Genomic DNA, 19,094 nt, shown 5'->3' with positions numbered 1-19,094 from the left:
GGAATGTTGGAAATCTCAAATGAAAACAGAAAATATTCAAGTCAAGAACGAGCAAGTCAAGTCAAAGAAACAAATTTGTTGCTGCTCCATCATTTGGCTGGTAAGTGACAAGTAACATTCAAGCTACACAATTGTCAAGCAATGGCGACTTCCTACAAGAGAATTCAATCATCTGTTCATGATATTCAATGGTATTGCCACTGCTGAACCCCCAGCCACCAGGCATCAGCCAGAAGCTAAAAAGTGAACCAGCCATAAATACTGTAGCTACAAAAGCAAATCAGAGGCTAGCAACACTGCAGCAAGCAACTAGTCACCTGACTTTGCAAAGCCTGTCAGTCATTACAAGGTAGAAGTCAAGAGAGAGTGTGATAGAATATTCTATACTCCCTTGGATAGTTAAACTCTAACAACTAAAAGCTACACAATATCCACAACAAACAACTGACTTAACTGGCACCCCATTTAATACCTTTAATATTCACTCATCAGCAGTACACAATGGCAGCATTTACAAGATGCTTTACAACATCTCACCAGAGTTCCGTGAACAGTGCTTTCCAAGTCTGCAGCTTGGACAAAAGACAACAGAAACACCACCAGCAAGTTCCCCTCCAAGTCAAACACCATCCTGACTTGGAGCTACATCACTGTTCCTTCACTGTTACGGAGTCAAATTCTTGGAATTCCCTCCTTAACAACAGGTTGGGGTGTGGCTACACCAGACTGCAGCAGAACAAGAAAGCAGCTCACCACCAGCAACTCAAGGACAAATCAGGGAACAGCAATAAGTGCTCGTCAAAGACATCTACATCCTATGAATCAAGACAAAGTAGGCAACTGTTCAGGGAATTGGAGGGGGTGGGGGGGGAGGGATGGACAGCAATTATTTTAAATGCGAGTTTCCCAAATCTAACTACTTGGACTTGCAATTCACAGGTATTTTTTCTTTAAAACTCCAACTGACACAGAACAATTTTAATCAACAGTTACACTTCAGTAACTTGGAGACTAATGTCTTGTTTAGGCTCTGATGTGAATACAAAAGGTAATATTTTAAGGGGGTTTAATCAGAACAGGAAAACAGAATTACTCCAATTCTTACCATCAGCTGTAAATTCCTCCTCAGTCTCATCACTTGATACATCAGCATCTTTCTGGGGCCCACTTTCTGTTGGCACATGAAACTTGAAATTACCGTACAATATCACTTTGCATGCCATAATATAGGATGCAATTGAAATGGGTATTTCAGCTGGAAGCTATCATTATGTCCCAACTGAACAGAAAAGATCAATTTCCTTTCAGTCACCATTTAAGTCAATGAAGCACCAAGTGAATCACCACAACTATGATGGGCACATTTCTTCCTTCTTTTCAGGTGGCAGAATTTCAAGCAACCAGAAATTTTGGGACAGGGATGAAAGGCAATGTTTTATATCGCACTATTTCTTGCAACAACCTCTGTAGAATAGTTATATCAGAGCACAAAAATTGCATATAGATACAGCTTCATATTCATCCTGATAACTGAACTTCATTGAAAAGTTGTGAATTACCAAAAAGTTCACAATGTTCATTCTTAAAAACAAATTAATTCACATGTCCAGTATTGATCAGTTGTGTAAAACATTTCACAACATAAAGCATTTGCCATGTGATTGCCCATTTCACATTTTATGTCCTGATTCATTCCCATGTTCCTCACGGTTTACTGCTTTCCTGGGTTTCAAATTACAAACCTTGAAGCATGAAAGAAGGACTTGCATATATAAATTGCACCTTTCATGACCACCAGACATCCCAAGGCATTTTTGCAGCCAATGAAGCACTTTTCAAGTATGAATCACTTGCATAATATAAGAACAGAACAGAGCAATAATGCCTCTCCTCCAACGTTCCTAATTAGCTGAATGGGCGAGTAGAAGCCCAAAAGATAACTTGCAGGTCTTGCTCTGGGATAAATAATATGCCATGACTTTTTTTTTAAAAATCTAAGCCGACATTAACCAGCCTCTCAAAGAGTATAAATTGTTAAACTGCCTTTTATAAATGCTTTAAAATCTACACAAATGACATCTACTGTATTCTGTTCAACCATTTCTAGTACTTCAACAACAAATTTCATTGCATTAGTCAAATACAAATTGAGACATCTCAAGTGCCTCTTTTTCTTTCCCGATCATTAATGACAGCTAAGATATTAGAAACAAAGTTAAACTGACTAGCCAGTAGTTCCCATTGACATCCTTATGCCCTTACTTGAAAGGATGTCATTCACATAGAATCACAGAATCCCTGGTGTGGAAGGAGACTGTTCGGTCCAGCGAGTCCACACTGATCCTCCAAAGCGCATCCTACCTAGACACAACCCCCCTACCCTACTCCTGTAGTCCCACATATCCGATGGCTAATCCACCTAACTTGCACACCTTTGGATGTAGGAGAAAACCGGAGCACCAAGAGGAAACCCACTCGGACACTGGGAGAACATGCAAAACTCTACACAGACTCGCCTGAGCCTGGAATCGAATCCAGAGCCCTGGCGCTGTGAAGCAGCTGTGTCACCCACTGAGCTACCGTGCCACCCATATCCAAGTTCAGATTATTGCACGTCCTTAAACAGTAAGACCAGAAAATCATACAGCCCAGCAAGTCTGACAATCCTCAGCTTCACTTTCTTGCCCTTTTGCTCATAACCCTCAATTCCCTTACTGATTAAAAATCGGTGTACTCAGCCTTGAATATACTTAAAACTCTCCTTTTCCAGCCCTGTGTGGTGAAGAAATTCACAAATTCACTACCCTCAGCAGAAATTCCTCAACAAATTAAAACATGCAATATCTTATTCCGAGATTATGCCTTCTGGTCCGAGACACAGCCTTAAGGGGAAAGACCTGTTTCACATCTGCACTGTCAAGTCCCCTTGACATCATGTTTGTTTCAATAAGGTCACCTCTCGTTCTTCTTTACTGCAATGGATACATGCCCGATGTATTTAACTTAAGATATAAAAGATTGTCCCTTTGCTCTCTAACCTTCTCTGGACTGCCTCCAATGTCGATATACCCTTTAGATAACAGAACTATTCACAGTACTCCAGCTGTGGCCTGACTAGTGACTTGCTTAATTTCAACAAGACTTGCCTATTTTTACACTGCATTCCCTTTGAAATAAAAATCACAATTTCAATTGCATTCCTTATCACCTGCTGAACTTATCTGCTAGCTTTTTGTGATTTGTGCACAAAGACTCCCAAAACCCTCAGTGCTGTAGCTTTCTGGAGTCCTTCTCCATTTAAATAATGTTCAGCTCCTCCTTTCCTCCTGTCTGTGTATCTCACATCTGCCGACATTATACTCCGTTTGCCAGATTTCTGCCCACTCACTTACGGTATTCATATCCCTCTGAAGATACTCTGCATTATCCTCACCCACTTGTACTTCCCACCTATTTTTGGCATCTGCAACCTCTGTTATTGTACATTCATTTTCCTGATCCCAGACTTTAAAATATGTTGTACATAACTGTGACTGCAGCACTGATCTGTAGCACTTTAGTTATAGGCTGCAATCCTGAAATTGCACCCCCCCCAATCCTAATTCTCCATCAAATACTTGGCCTATCCTCTATCCATGCTAATATATTATTTCTAACACTACGTGCTCCGATCTTAAGCAGCCTAACATGTACCTTATCAAACACCTGTAAACCCAAATAAATTGCATCCACTGTTAGCCCTTTATCTATCCTGCTTTTGCTTCCTCAAAAGAATTTGAGTAAATTTGTCAGGCATGATTTGCCTTTCATGAAGCCATGCTGACCCTGCTCGATCACAGTATGCATTTCTAAATACTCTGGTATTATGTTCTTCAGAACAGACCTTAACAATTTCCCAATAACAAACAAGCTAACTGGCCGACAATTACTTTCTTTTTCTCCTTCCCTTTTATATTAGCAGTTTTCCAATCATTGCAGTTTTTCCAAAAATCTACGAATTCTCAGAAGATTACTCCAAATAGGATATCTTCACTATCTCCATAGCTACTTGGTTCCTAGGATGCACCAGGGGACTTATTAATCTTTAACCCCATTGGTTTCCCTAGCATTTTTTCTGCAAGGATACTTACTGTATTTTTTTTCCTTTCCCCCTTTTGCCTTGACTTTTTTGAAATGCTAGAGATGTCTTCGGCTATGAAGACTAATAGGGTGTTTATTCAACAGATCTATCATTTCCTGATACCCCATTATTTCCCCAGACTGTTGTTAACTTCAAAATGTATAAAAAAGGAAGAGAGACATTAAAGAACCAGGCACTATTACTTGCCACAATCCACTATTTTCACCAGCACTTCCTTTAGTAGCATGCGATGCAAGTCAAATAGACCAGGCAATTTTAATCAGTCTTGCCATCATATCCTGCCCATCAATTTCCACCCCATCCATTATCTCGACCCTCAACATTTTTAATCGATATTTTGCCAGCATCTTTTCATTTGCTCAACATCAATACATAGTACTTGTTAAGTATCTCACAAAGCTAAGTCCTTCCCATCTCTTAAGCTGACAACTTACTGACTGGCAGAGCAGATTTGATAAGCTGCATACTCTTCGACTGCTCAAGTTTCTTATATTCATGGTCACCTGTGCAATACTTCCCCCGAATCTCCAAAATGATGGGACACATACTGCTATTTGGAAATACCCATGAATCTTTCCATAGCTTAAACTTAGTGTCAATAAACTAGGTTTTATGTTTTTTTCTTTGCAATTATTGTTGAAACAATGTAGGATTTATTGAACAGTACAAGTTCTACTACAGGAACTATGGCACCACCCAGTGGGAGCAAGCATTGGGACAATAAAACACGCTGCTTTAAAAAATATCAGGAGCATGGCAACACCAACGAGATTAAACAGAAAACACAAAATGAAAATGGAAGAGAGTCAAAGCAGTGACTTAAAACAGAATCTGAATTTGTACAGATTCTGGTCAGCCACTTAAAAGATTGCAATCAGCTGCAACTACCTGGTTTTGAATTGTAATCACAAGGACAAAAGTGGGGGTGGGAGCAAACAGAAAACAGATACACATTCTCCATACGATTAAAGTTGATCGCGCAAAGCCAAGGTAAATATCCAAGTACAGCAGCACCATGGGACCCTTAGGAATGCTGCAGATTAATAAACATCACGACATGGACAAATGACTGACTAACTGAGGGAAACTGGTCCTTCTCTAAAAGGGAATCAATCTTAAATTTTTAAAGATTGCTAGATGACAAGCACTGCAGGTGGGTTCCTCCACACCTATGAAGATGACATGACCTCGAAGTCTTGCAGTTAGCTCCTCTGACACAGGCAGGAGGTGCAGCTCAGTCGGTAGCAGCCTTATGAACATATGAAATAAAAGCATTCGATGATCATTTGGCTTTTCGAGCCTGCTCTGCCATTCAATAGCATTACGGCCAATTGGATTGTGTTTTGTGTTTCACATTCTCATCTTCATATTCCCCTACCTAACAAGAATCTCTCCATCTTTTCCTTAGGTATATTCAATTACCCACCTTCACAACATTCTTGCCTAAAGAGTCAAAGATCCTAAATTCAAATCCCTCCAAACATTTAAACACAAAATTAGGATAACTCTTTAGTGCTGTACTTGTGTTTGTGCTTCATAGTCACAGAGTCATTTTTAATGAGATGGCCGAGACCCCCTCCGTTTTGCCGGTTTAACATAGTAGATCCCAAAATATTTTGAGGAGAAGTGCAGGATCTCCTCTCCCGGCTCTTGGCCAATATTCATCACAAGATGATCTACTTATTGTCACAATGCTGGTCTGCTGGAGTTTGCTGTCATGTTTATTGATGGACAACAGTGGTTACAGATCACAAGTAGAGCGCAGTATAAAGTGATTTGGGACACTGTGGTCATGGAAAGCACTATAAAAATGCAGATTTTTATTTCGTTAGTACATTTAGATTCCTAGCCTGCTAGTTAGCTTGACAAATGAAATTGTGAACATACAACACTTTAAAACAGTACACAATAGACAAATAGTTCTACACATTACAAAATACTTTACCAATGGCAGGCTGATCATATAGGAAAACATTACTGTATGCGGTCATCATTTAAGGTTACAAATAAATCTAGATTTTATTGCCAATGCCTTGTTTGTGTAAATCATCTTGTCCATAAAAGGCAGTTTTCATTCTTGTCCACCAATTTCAACCATTTCACATAATCAGTAGATATCATTTCTGCACCTGTAAGCCAGGCTCGGTTCACCATTCTTACAATTCAAATTGTTGGAATAGAGGCTTCGGAGGTGAAAATGCAGAGAGAATAAAATTTCTGATGCACTGCTCGTCAATCCATTCCAAACCTCAACTAAAAATCGACGGTCTACAAGAATTGATCATTATCGGCATTCTTTCCATCCAAGCATTTCATCATTTTGCTCATCCGGGCCACCAACGGTAAAGTCCTTGAAGCCTTCACATCACATCCTGATCCAGGAGGGTGAACACTGCCCATCATGCTCAGAGCCAGTTAGAATTTCTGTTACTTCAAGTTCAAGGTTTTACATAAATCACACAATAGGCGGAGGATGCATTCACTTAACCTACAACACCTACACTAGACCGCTCTTCAAAAGCAGCTATGATGCAATTTGACGTCCAGTCGAATTTGCATTTATATAAAGTATTTAACATGTGAAATTATAGAAAAGGCACATAATGGATTTGAAGAGAAAAAAAAAATGAACGTTATACCAGAGGAGATGTTACAATGGGTGACCAAAAATTTAGTTGAAGAGATGGGTTTTAAACAAGTCATGAGGGAGGAGTTATATAGACAAAAGGGGGTGAGATATGAAATTCCAGAGCATGGGATCAAGTTAGCAAAAGGTATATAATGTCCAGAGGTGGCAAGAGATGAGAGATGTGTATAGGGCCAGAGTCATAAAAACCGATCATTCAAAGGAGATGAAAGGGATGTCAGGGGCTACAGAGGTTGCAGAGTTTAGGTTGAGAACTCTATGTCCAAGACATTGAGGACCAACGAAACAAACAAGAATAGGAATGGTGTTTTGTCAAACACACTGAAACTGTGCACTTAAAGCAGCATGAAATGCTTAAATAAATGCCAAAATGCAGGAACAAAAAATTCTACTGATTGAAGAAAAAGTCCTCATTCCGCATCAAGCTAGAGATGGAGATCACAGTAAACATGATCCAAGTTGCAAACAATTTCCACAGCATCCCCATCAACTCCTCGCCAGCTAACATGCTAACAGATAGAAAGCAACAGTAAAAATACTTATTTGGGAGAACACAGACTACCAATTTTGTGCAGGAGCACAAAAAGATCATAAATGTAATTAAATCAGCTCATAGGCGAATTATGCATCTTTAATTTTCAAAATCACTCAAATGGTCTTTGTAGAATACATGTCAATATAATTCAGAAAAATAATTACCTTGATAAGACTTTGATTGGGGAGCTGCCTCTGTATCACTGGCTTCTGAAGTAGTTGCACTAGGCCCTGGTCATAAAAACATGCAAATTGTTTGAAAAAACAAAAACAATTTACAACATGCATTTATAAAGTTGCATAAATTTGTGAAAAAAAAAATACAAAAAACCCTGAATGAATTAAACTTGTTCCATATTGATGATGGATTGAAACTTATGAATCAATTTCCCCCAACACACTCAATTTTCTGGGACAGACAAACATATTTAATTCTAGGATAATTTAGGTGAGTGCATCAGTCTGGGAAATCTCTCCCGGACACGCAAATAAAAATCAAGAAGTTCAAAGAAACTACTGTCACGTGCAACACAAAGTCCAACATCCCACCCTAGTTCTGGAACAACGGTCATTTAAATGTTTTCTTTCCACAGATGCTGCCAGACTTCGAGTTTCTCCAGGAATGTGTGTTTTCATATTACATTTCCAGCATCCACAGTTCTGTGTTTTATTTTAGTGTTTAATTCACTGCCACATCATCTCCAAGTATGCCCACCTTAAATTTCTGCTTCTCTTTCCAACGGGATTTGTTGCAAGCTTTCTTCTTGTTCACCGTTACTTTCGTTTTCATTCCTAATGTTTGACAAGGTATTTGCCAAAGCATGCTTCCACAGCCACATCTCAGTTGAAATCCACATGGGGTGAATCTAAGTTTCATCCCTCATATTGCAAATCCACCCAGGACCACATGTGTCTCTGTGATGTACAATGCTCCTCAGAGAGCTGTTCCTGCCGCATCCCAAGATCCACACTCAGCGCTATGTGCCGCCAAATGCACACTCTTGACCTCTCTCTCTCCATTAGCACCATCTCATGCTATCTCAAGATGACCAGCATCCCAGTTCCACTTCATTATTCAGCTCATTCATGTTCTAACAAAAATTATTTTCTCTTCATTTCAGGCAATTAAGAACCACAGCTGCACATCTTGAAGGTAGTCACAACCCTCTGGCATCTTCCTTCCCTCTGACTCAACCTCTTCTCCTAACCCACTTCTTGTCAAGGCATTTACAATCCCTTCTGACCTTCCACAAACTGATGCTGAATGTTCTGTACTCAGCAAAGACCTTAGTTTGATCCCTCTGCATGTAACATTGAAACTGTTCTCCCATCGTCTCCACACCCACTTCTTCGGATGGATTTTCTCCCTGTCCCTCAGAGCCCTTCACCTGCCTCCAACACTTGCTGCACTCCAGGCTCTTGGATCTGACCCTGACTTTGTAATCAAGCCTGTCAAAGCTGTCATCTGGCATATTGACCTACTGACTGCAAAGGCCCAGTGCCAGCTCTCTGACGATGAACACCTCCCCCCAACTCCTGCTATCAAGCATCAGGCTACTGTATCCAAAATTCTCATCTGGGAATCCGCCATACCCTTTGCTTTCCCTTCGCCACCCATCCTTCATACCAAAATTTATCAATTCACACTTCCCTGCATTACTTTTCATCTGGTATTAGTCCAATCAATCTACCAACCTCACAACAGCCTTTTGGAGTTCTGCACTATCTTTCTCACAATTGTGCCATGTACATCCAAGCCTAGATCATTAATATATAAATCTAGAGAACAGGTTCTAACACCAATGCTTCAGGAACTGCATTATAAATGTTTCTCCCCTCTGAGGAATGTCCATTAGCCACAACTCTATTTCTTATCACTTGGCCAATTTTGCATGCTTGGATGCACCTCATTCAGTCTTGTTGCCTTATCAACTTTGAGTATAGTCTCTCCGGTACCATCTCCTTATTAGTTTTAAAGCCTTTAAGAAGTTACATTTTCTCCTCTTACACCATGGCCTGCAGCATTCTTCCACTGCAAAGACAAATGCAAAGTTTTCAATTCATACCTCAGCAATGCCAATGCCTCCATGCACAAATCCCCTACTTGGCCGCACTCCTCCTTTTACATCCATTTTATTATTTATATATCAATAGAGAACTTCTGCTTGTTTTCAGCATGAGCTACCATTGTCACTTCATACATTTCACCATCTTCCTTTGCCCATTTTCCACTGTAATTGTGTTCTCCAGAGCACTGCCTCACCACCTTATAACTATTTGATTCTTGTATGTGCTCCCCATCCCAGTTCTCTTTCCCCATCTTCTGCCTCTCCTGCCATCACTATTATATTGTTCTCACTTAAGATAACTTGGTCTGCCTTTTTTCCCCACTTTCACACTTTCTTTACCTATGCTTCTTTTCTGCATACTTGCTCTGCCCCATTCATGATCACCTTCTTGCCTGAAGTCGTTGCAGATTCAAAAGGTGTTCAAATTAATAGAATCAGTCAGATGTTGCAATAAACCAACTCAGATGGACTAAAGAAATGCTTTATTACACAGCATACAAAAACATCCACGAATCCAATGTTTTTAATAACAGGCAGGTACAGAAAAATAAGATAATTTCATAAAATCAGACTGAACATATAGCTAGTCACATGTGCCAAGAGAGAGCACTGTAAACTGGATTTCCATGTTACCTTGAACACTGTATCGATAATAATCTGGATCTTCTGGCTCTGCTTTGATTGCAACTGGTTCAACAGATGTGCCTGAAACAATTTTCAGATATGAAAATGTTATACAACCAAATCTAATTTTATAAAGAGTTTACTCAAACAAGAAATTAATTTCTCGCCCATTCTCCATCTTCTGCAGGGACTAGTGCAGACACCAGAACTCTTCCCCATTTATTCAAGTGTTCACTAGTCACATATGGTCCTCATAATGAATGCCAGTAGACTATTTAGCCACAGCCAAGTGCAACGTTTGCTTCACCAACAAGTCAACTGACCCTCAATTATACATGGAACTCAACAATCAAAAGCAGCAATTCTGGGACCACTTACTAGCTACTTTACATTTGCTGCCCTCAAAAATGTTTGTTGTCAGAACTTTCAACGTAAACTCATAGCTGATAAATGACATACAACTATGTGATAGAAAAACATAATAGAACACCTCCTCAATATAGCCCATTTTGTCTCATTTGAAGTGGAAATTTAATACACACAATCAGCTGATGCTAGTTTACCAATTCACTCTGTTCACAATACTAAATAGCTGAGAATTTTAAGGGTTTAAAAGTACACCAATCTAAACTACTTCAAACATTAAAATGAGTTTACTCAGAGATGCTGATCTGCAGATGCTGGAGTCAGAGATAACACAGTGTGGAGCTGGAGGAACACAGCAGGCCAGGCAGCAGAGGAGCAGGAAAGTCGATTTCTGAAGAAGGGTCCCGACCCGAAACGTCAACTTTCTTGCTCTTCTGATGTTGCCTGCCCAACTGTGTTCCTCCAGCTCCACATGGTGTTATCTCTAAATGAGTTTAGTGCCTATTTTAAGCATACTTCATCATCCTTGTAACTTGAGGTAGATGTTTATAGACTCATTATAGAACAAGTGCAATCACATCCCACTGGTTCTTTGAAATATCTTCCCATAGGGTCTCACGCTCTTGCCCCACTCAATATATATTTTCCCCACTTCCCTTTTAAAAGCTATTACGACATCTAGTTACACCAGTTTCTATTAAGGCATGTCATGCCTAAAATGCTACTTGTAAAAGAAAAGTTTATCCTCTCCTTTCATTCCACTGGCATTGGGTCTTCAGTTGAGGCCCTGTTAATATTACTATAAGCCTCTCAATTTTGAACACCTCAATCAGATTTTTTAAACCTTTGCCAATGGAAAATTAAGCATCTTTATCTTCCTCATAACTGAAGTTTCTCCAGGGTAGTCATAGATTTGTTGCAAGTTGCATCCAATATGTTAACCAGGTTCTTTGGAGGAAAGTCAGGGTATTAACAAAGGCTGCAACAGTGTTTTATTTATTTTGGTTTTAAAACAAAAAAGGGGCTCGAAAGAGATTCTGCACAGTAAGATTATAATATTGAAGAAATACAGTATTAAACAGAATACAGATATTGAAGGAATACAACTGAGGATGCTTTGGAATGGAAAATCCTAGAATTAGCAAATTTTAAGCTTTCTGGGTGAAACAATTAAAATGAGCATTACAGTCATCTCATCTGAAACAGATCTGCAATCCTATTAAACTGTGTTAAATATCAAATTCTTTTACTTTGACAGTTGTTAATGCTAGATGCAATGACTACCTTCTGTTTTCAGCTTCTCCCATTACCCTGTCACTCATCACAGCATCCAATCATTTTCATATAAACTATCATTGCTTTTGTATTAGATGCCGAAAGCCTTTTCATTTGTCTGGGATGTGAACCAGCAATAATAGTGGCCTGCCTTCACCAATGGCTGGGTTCTTTTGCAGCCAATAATCCCTAGAATTGGTCTTGAACCCAGGATCTTCCTGCTCAAGAGGCAGGAGAGCCACCTATTCAGCACCACAAATGCATGAGAAATGATCATATTTTCACTGAACACCAGTAAATTCAGAAGAAAGTAACAAGGACACAAGTTAGCATTAAAAATACAATGCAGAAACTTTCAGTGGATACTGATACAACACTGATTTGTTTTTTTTCTTCAATAAAAAGCATACTGCATTGAGAATTTCAAGAAGTAGCACTTACTAGGTTGGCTGTCATCAGATGGCTCTGTTTTCACCTGAACTGGAACAAAGCTATAAAATAAAACCAACATTTTCAATGCATTCATGGCTAACTTAGGGCTTCAATTTTACTTAGCTGTGCATTCCCATATATTTTGGTGTGTCCAAAAATTTGTCTATCCCAACTTAAAACATATTAAATGATGGAGCACCCAGAGAGTTCTAAAGATGCAAATCTCCTTGGAGTTTAGATATTTTTCCTCATCTCAGTCCTAAATGGTTACATAGAATAGTACAGCACAGTACAGGCCCGTCGGCCCACAAGGATGTGCTGAACTTTTACCCTAAACCTAAGGTCCACCTAACCTCCACCCCTACCTTATACTATCATCCATATGCCTGTCTAATAGCCGCTTAAATGCCCCTAATGAGGATGACTCCACTACCCTCTCCGGCAATGCATTCCACGCCCCTACCACTCTCCAAGTAAAGAACCTACCTCTGACATCTCCCCTATATCTACCTCCACTCATTTTAAAACTATGCCCCCTCATAATAGCTACCTCCACCTTAGGAAAAAGTCTCTGGCTGTCCACTCTATCTATACTTCTGATCATTTTGTACACCTCTATCAAGTCACCTCTCATCCTTCGTCGTTCGAAAGAGAAAAGCCCTAGCTCTCTCAACCTTTCCTCGTAAGACCTTCCCTTCATTCCAGGCAACATCCTGGTAAATCTCCTCTGCACCATTTCCAACGCTTCCACATCTTTCCTATAACGAGGCAACCAGAACTGGACACAATACTCCAGATGTGGCCGAACCTGGCCAAACCAGCTTTTGTATAGCTGGACCATAACTTCACGGCTCTTGAACTCAATCCCTCTATTGATGAATGCTAACACACCATACGCCTTCTTAACAACTCTATCCATCTGGGTGGCACCTTTCAGGGAACTGTGGACATGAACCCTGAGATCCCTCTGCTCCTCTACACTGCCAAGAATCTTTCCGTTAACTCTGTATTCTGCTTTCAAATTTGTCCTTCCAAAATGAATCACCTCACATTTTTCAGGGTTAAACTCCATCTGCCACTTCTCAGCCCAGCTCTGCATCCTATCAATGTCCCTTTGTAACCTAGAACAGCCCTCCACACTATCCACAACTCGACCCACCTTCGTATCATCCGTGAACTTACTAATCCACCCTTCCACTCCTTCATCCAAATCATTTACAAAAATCTCAAACAAAAGAGGACCCAGAACAGATCCTTGTGGTACACCACTCGTAACTGAGCACCATGTTGAATATTTTCCGTCCACTACCACCCTTCGTCTTCTAAGTGTCAGCCAATTCTGAATCCAATCTGCCACATTTCCCCCTATCCCATGTCTCCTTACTTTCTGCATCAGCCTACCATGGGGAACCTTATCAAACGCCTTACTTAAATCCATAAAGTTACCTCTTTATTCTGAGATTATGCCATTGTGTTATAGATCACAGCCAGAAAAAAAACCGCCTCTCAGTATCTACCCGGTCATGCCACTAGAAAATATTGTCTGTTTCAATGCAACCACCTCTTTCTTCTAAACTAGGACAATTTACTCAATATATCACTGGGCAATCCTCTCATCTCAGGCACTAATCTAGTACATCCTTCCTTAAATATGGTGACCAAAACTGCACACAGCACTTCAGGTTTAGTCTTAACCAATGTCCTGTAAAAAATATAACAAAATACTTCTTTATTCCTCCACTTCAATCCTACTGTAATTAAAGCTAACATGCCATTCACTTTTTTAGCGCTTGCTCTTCTACATACCAACTGTTGACTGTAAGAGTACAAAGTCTCTCTGGTCATAACAATAAAAAAAAAATACATTTTATAAGATAAATAAATGTGTGAATTTAGATGTTCAAAGTCAACAGCCTCACTCTTGCCCACATTATCTCTTGTTTCGTTGCCCAGGCACTTAACCCGTCCAGATCTCTAAGAAACACCAAAAATGAGGAGAAACTCAGCAGGTCTGGCAGCATCTCCCTTTCACAAAACCAAGCTGATTCTGTCTTATTATCGTGCTTCTCTTTTAATTGGCCTGCTACAGTAGCATAAATAACAGTTTTTTAAGTTTCCCTGACAGATGTTAAGCTAATTAGACAGTAGTTTCAAGCCTTCTCTCTCCCTCACTTTAAATAAATATTTACCGTCGAATCTAATGCAACCTTATCCAAATCTAAGGATTTTGTAAAATCAGGACCAAGGAAACATCCATCTCACTAGTCATTTCTTTTAAGACCCCAGATGAAGGCCAGGGGACTTGTCAATACAACTCCAACAATTCACTGAGTGCCACTTTCCTAATGATTGTTAGGTTTTGTACCACTATCCTTTCAGTTTCTTGATTCACAGCTATTTCTATGCTACTTATATCCTCTACAGTGATGAGCAATACAAAATCACCAGTAATCTGACTTCTCCTTATGTACCAATAATTCCCCACTCAATTTACATAGGATCCAGGTTCATTTTAACTCTTTTCCTTTTTAAATACTCACTTGAACTTTGTTATTCTGCTTTCTCATACAAGTTTCACCCATATTAATCTTGCAGTCATGTTTGTTTGTATTCAACCTTCTGATCTGTCACCCATTTTTGTGAAATATATGCGGTTGTTTCAAGTTTGATGTTAACTTTAGCATTATTTTAAAGTCACAGATGATGAACACTTCCTTGGAAGTTTTTACTCATTTGGAATTTATCTCCTTTTATGTCAGCCATGCTATCTCTCCGGACCAATCCCTTAACCCAATTTGCCCAGTTCACTTTAGCTAGTTCTGCTTTCATGCCCTCATCATTGCCCTTATTCAAGTTTAGATTGGAATCTTGGACCTACCCCTAACTCCTCCAAACAGTATATTATGATGACTGCAACCTAGGAGTGTGTTTACTAAGAGGTCATTAATTAAGCGAATCGCATGGCACAAATACCAGGTCTAGTGTAGTCTGATCTTCGGTGAGTTCCAAACCATGCCATAAGAATCTATTCCATAAACATCCTATGAACTCTCCTCATTTAGGTCACCGTTGCTGAACAAGTTTCTCAGTATACAGACACACTAAATTTGCCCATGATTATCAACACACCTTTCTGACAAGTTCCCATTATTTCTTCCCTTTTACAATATTCTACTGCAGATATTGTTAGGGAAGCTGTACCCCACTCCCCAAAAAACTTCTTCCCTATACCATTTCTCAGCTCTGCCCCAACCACTTCCACTTCCTGGATAATGCTAAGTCCATCCGTGAGTGCCTATAAAACTTTAAAATTCAAGGCCCTTGGGGAATATAAAAGCAGAAAAGAACTTAAACAAGGGATTGGGACAGCTAAAAGGAATCTAGCAAGTAGGATTAAGGAGAATCCCAAGGCACTATTTATATATATTTGGAGCAAGAGGATAGTTAGAGAAAAGGTGAGAAGGGTAGGTCCACTCAAGGACTAAAAGGAGGGAATTTATGTGTGGAGGCAGAGGAAGTACGTGAGGTCTGATTAGGATCAGTACCTTGCATTAGTATTCACCAAGAAGGACATGGATGATGATAACATTAGGGAGGAATATGCTGATATTTGCCAAGGTGATGGTGGCGTTGATTGTCTTGAAAAACATTAAGGTAGATAAGTCCCCAAGTCTGATGGGATCTATCCCATGATACTGAGGGAAGTAAGGGAGGAGGTTGCTGGGGTCTTGACAGAGATTTTTGTATCCTTTTTAGGGACAGCCAGCATTGCTTTTCACAGGGGTGGTTTTATCTCACAAAATTTGAATTTTTTGTGCAAGTGATGAAGACAAGTAATGAGGGGAAGGCAGTGGATGTCATCTACATGGACTTTACTGAAGTATTTGACAAGATCCCTCGTAGCAAGTTGGTCCAGAAGACTAATTCACATAGGATCCATGGCGAGTTGGTAAGTTGAATACAAAATTGGGTTAGTCATTAAAGACAGAGTAGCTACGGAGGGGTGCTTTTCTGACTGAAGTTCTGTGACCAGTGGCATTCTGCAAGGATCAGTGCTAGGACCTCTGTTGTCAGTAAGATAACTGAATAATTTGGATGCAAATGTAGAAAGACCGATTAGCAAGTTTGCAGACAACACAAAAATAGTTGGGAGTTGTGGACAGTGAGTATAGTTGTCAAAAGACACAGCAGGGTATAGATCAGTTTGGGAAAAAAAAAACACACACACAAATCGGGCCAAGAAATAGCAGATGGAGTTTAGTCTGGACAAGTGTGAGATGATGTATTTTGGGAGATTATACACAAGAAGAAAGTATACTGTAAAAGGCAGAACCCTTAGGAGCATTGATATACAGAGGGATCTTGGGTATGTACGTCTATAGCTCGCTGAAAGTGTCAACACAATTGGATAAGATGATAAAGGCATCAAACTGCATGCTTGCCTTCATCTGTCAGGGTATCGAGTATAAAAGCTGGCAAATTACGGTGCAGCTATATGAAACTTTAGTTAGGCTACATTTGGAGTGCTGCGTGCAGTTCTGGTTGCCACACTATTGGAAGGATGTGAAGGCTTTTGAGAGGGTGCAACAGAGATTTACAGGATTGTTGCCTGGATTAAAGTAGTGATAAGCAGGGGTTGGACAAATTTGTTGCTTTCACTAGAGTGTCAAAAGCTAAGAGGCAATCTGATAATAAATATATAAAATTATGAGAAGCATGGATAGGGCGGGTATTGGGAGTCATTTTCCCAGGATGAAAATGTCAAATACTAGGTGGCATAAGTGTAAGGTGAGAGGTGAAAGTTTAAAAGGGATATGCAAGGTAAGCTTTTTTTTTAAAAACAGAGGATGGCGAGTGCATGGAACCTTTGCCACATGAGGTGGCAGTAGCAGATACGATAACTTAAGAAGCATTATGAAGCAACATGAACAAGCAGACAATAGATGGAAAAGGACCATGTTCAGGCAGATGGTCTTAGTTTAGAACGGCACCATGGTCAGCGCACACATAGGTGAGCCAAAGGGCCTGTTCCTGTGTTGTACTGTTCTAGGTAGTACTCATGCTGTTAAAAACACAATAGGACTACTCGTCAATAATTTGGGCAAGTGGATGGAAATGCAGAAAAAGAATGAAGTGAACAAGTCAGTTAACAGGGGGGAAAAAAACAGCAAGTGAAAAACAATAAAAGCAGAGGAATGCAGAAGGGAAATGGGACAGCAAAAGCCGTAAGCAATGGGAGAGTGAGACAGTGAAAGAGAAGAGGAAAGAAAAATATACAGACAGAACGAGAGAGACCTTCAGACAGAATGAAGGGAAAAGAGGCAGAGTCAAAGAATGGAAGAACGCAAAGAGAAAGTCAGGTGACAGACAGATCACAGGCATATAGAGGAAACAGAAATCCCAGATGAAACATGAAGTGGCTAAAAAGGGAAAAGCAGGAAGAGGGGAGGAGGAAAAGAATAGGAGGAAGAGATAGTTGAGGATAAGAAAACAAGATCATAGGGTGAATGGACAATTTAAGCATTGCCACAAAGTTAACAGACATATTGTCCTTTATTTCCCTTCTCACCTGGCAGGTGGCATCTGAGAGTTTTCTTTTCCAGTTGGCTGTTTCTTTTCCACTACAAAAAGAAATATTTACATGTGAGTAACTTGCCCACACACAGCAATTGGATTTGAAAAACTCAAATTGAAACCTTTTATTTCAAAATAAATAATCAAGTTGGCAAACAACATTCTTTAAAAATAGTCATTCAAGGATAACAGGAAGCATTAGCATTTATTGATCATTCTCAATTGCCCTTGCAAGCAGTAGCAAAGCACTGCCCTCCATTTTGCGAGTGAGGAGAACAGACAGAGACAGAGAGAGAGAAGAGGAGGGGGGTGGGCAAGAGGGAGACAGAGAGAGGGAGGTTGGGGAGAGAGGAAGAAACAGGAGGGGCTAGGAGACAGAGCTCGGGGTGGGGGAAAAGGACAGACAGGGAGGGAGAGAAAGAAGGAAAAAAAAAGAAAGACAGACACAGAGACAAAGAGAGAAAAAAAATTGCTTAGTGCTTTGGGAAGCGCGTTCCAGCATCATAATCCAATGGCAATGAAAGAACAATGATATAGTTCCAAGTCAGGGTGGTATACAGATTTGAGAGGAATTTGCAGGTTTGAAAAGTGCCATTGAGGGAACCTTGGTAAGATGCTGGAATGCATCTTGTGGATGCTATTACTGTGGATCAGTGGTAAGGGAGTGAATTTTGAAAAAGGTGGTGGATGGATTGCTTTGTACCAGATGGTGTGGTGTCTAACTTCTTGTATATTGTTAAACCTGCACTCACCCAAACAAGTGAGTGGCTTTCCATTACAATTTTGACTTATGCCTTGTAGATAGCGGGTGGCTTTGGTAAATCAGGTGGGAGCTATACACTGCAGAATTCCCTGTCTCGACCTGCTCTTGTAGCCACAGAATTTGAATGGCTGGTCCTGTTCAGTTTCTGGTCAATTCAAACTTACAGCCCTAAAACTGCAGGAGGATCAGTCAGACTGTCAGTTAACAGACTGAAGCTGAAAAATGAAAAATGGAGTTTATAGAAAAATATTGTCCAAATTCAATGTCAATGTTTTGCTAGCAGACTGATCTGGTTTCATTATATAGGAATTCCTACATTTCATCCTTACAGGTTTATGAGGAACCAGCTGCTATCATTTAGTATCTTAGCGTATGAGTCAGCAAAGTGGATACACATGGGGAGGGGTGTATTTGTGACAAGCATAGACTGGCCATCAAAACTTCACTAAAATATACAAATATATCCAAAGATGATTTTTTTTTTTAATCAAATCTATAAATTACATGATATCAACATGGGTTTCATAGCAATTAATCACATACTTCTAAGTAATGTGTCATATCCTTTGCCTATCACAAAACTCAACATGGAGAAGTTTAACCCCTTGGTTCACAGCCATCTTCAGAAGCAAAGCTCTTGGTAGCTGCAGAATCAGTGTTTGGCTCAAA

The 19,094-nt window shown here is 39.9% G+C and overlaps 1 protein-coding gene across 8 annotated transcripts in view; it reads right to left on the bottom strand.

Moving 5' to 3' along the window:
- Positions 1-19,094, bottom strand: part of LOC109928685 (general transcription factor II-I-like) — a 141,438-nt gene that overhangs the window by 74,575 nt on the left and 47,769 nt on the right. For 7 of the 8 annotated variants that reach the window (XR_007264808.1, XM_048612434.1, XM_048612435.1 and 4 more), the window contains exons 7-11: positions 17,658-17,709; positions 12,098-12,147; positions 10,025-10,096; positions 7,488-7,553; positions 1,106-1,171 (exon numbers count right to left, since the gene is read on the bottom strand). Coding sequence is in view for 7 of the 8 variants with exons in the window: in XM_048612434.1 (XP_048468391.1) it covers positions 1,106-1,171; positions 7,488-7,553; positions 10,025-10,096; positions 12,098-12,147; positions 17,658-17,709 (306 nt within the window). In the remaining variant the exon portion in view is untranslated. The remainder of the gene's footprint in view (positions 1-1,105; positions 1,172-7,487; positions 7,554-10,024; positions 10,097-12,097; positions 12,148-17,657; positions 17,710-19,094) is intronic. The other variant, XM_048612439.1, reaches the window with a different exon arrangement.

This window comes from Rhincodon typus, chromosome 26 (assembly GCF_021869965.1).
Source record: "Rhincodon typus isolate 14 chromosome 26, sRhiTyp1.1, whole genome shotgun sequence".
Classification (NCBI taxonomy): Eukaryota; Metazoa; Chordata; class Chondrichthyes; order Orectolobiformes; family Rhincodontidae; genus Rhincodon; species Rhincodon typus.
This window is presented reverse-complemented; position numbering and strand designations above follow the sequence as displayed.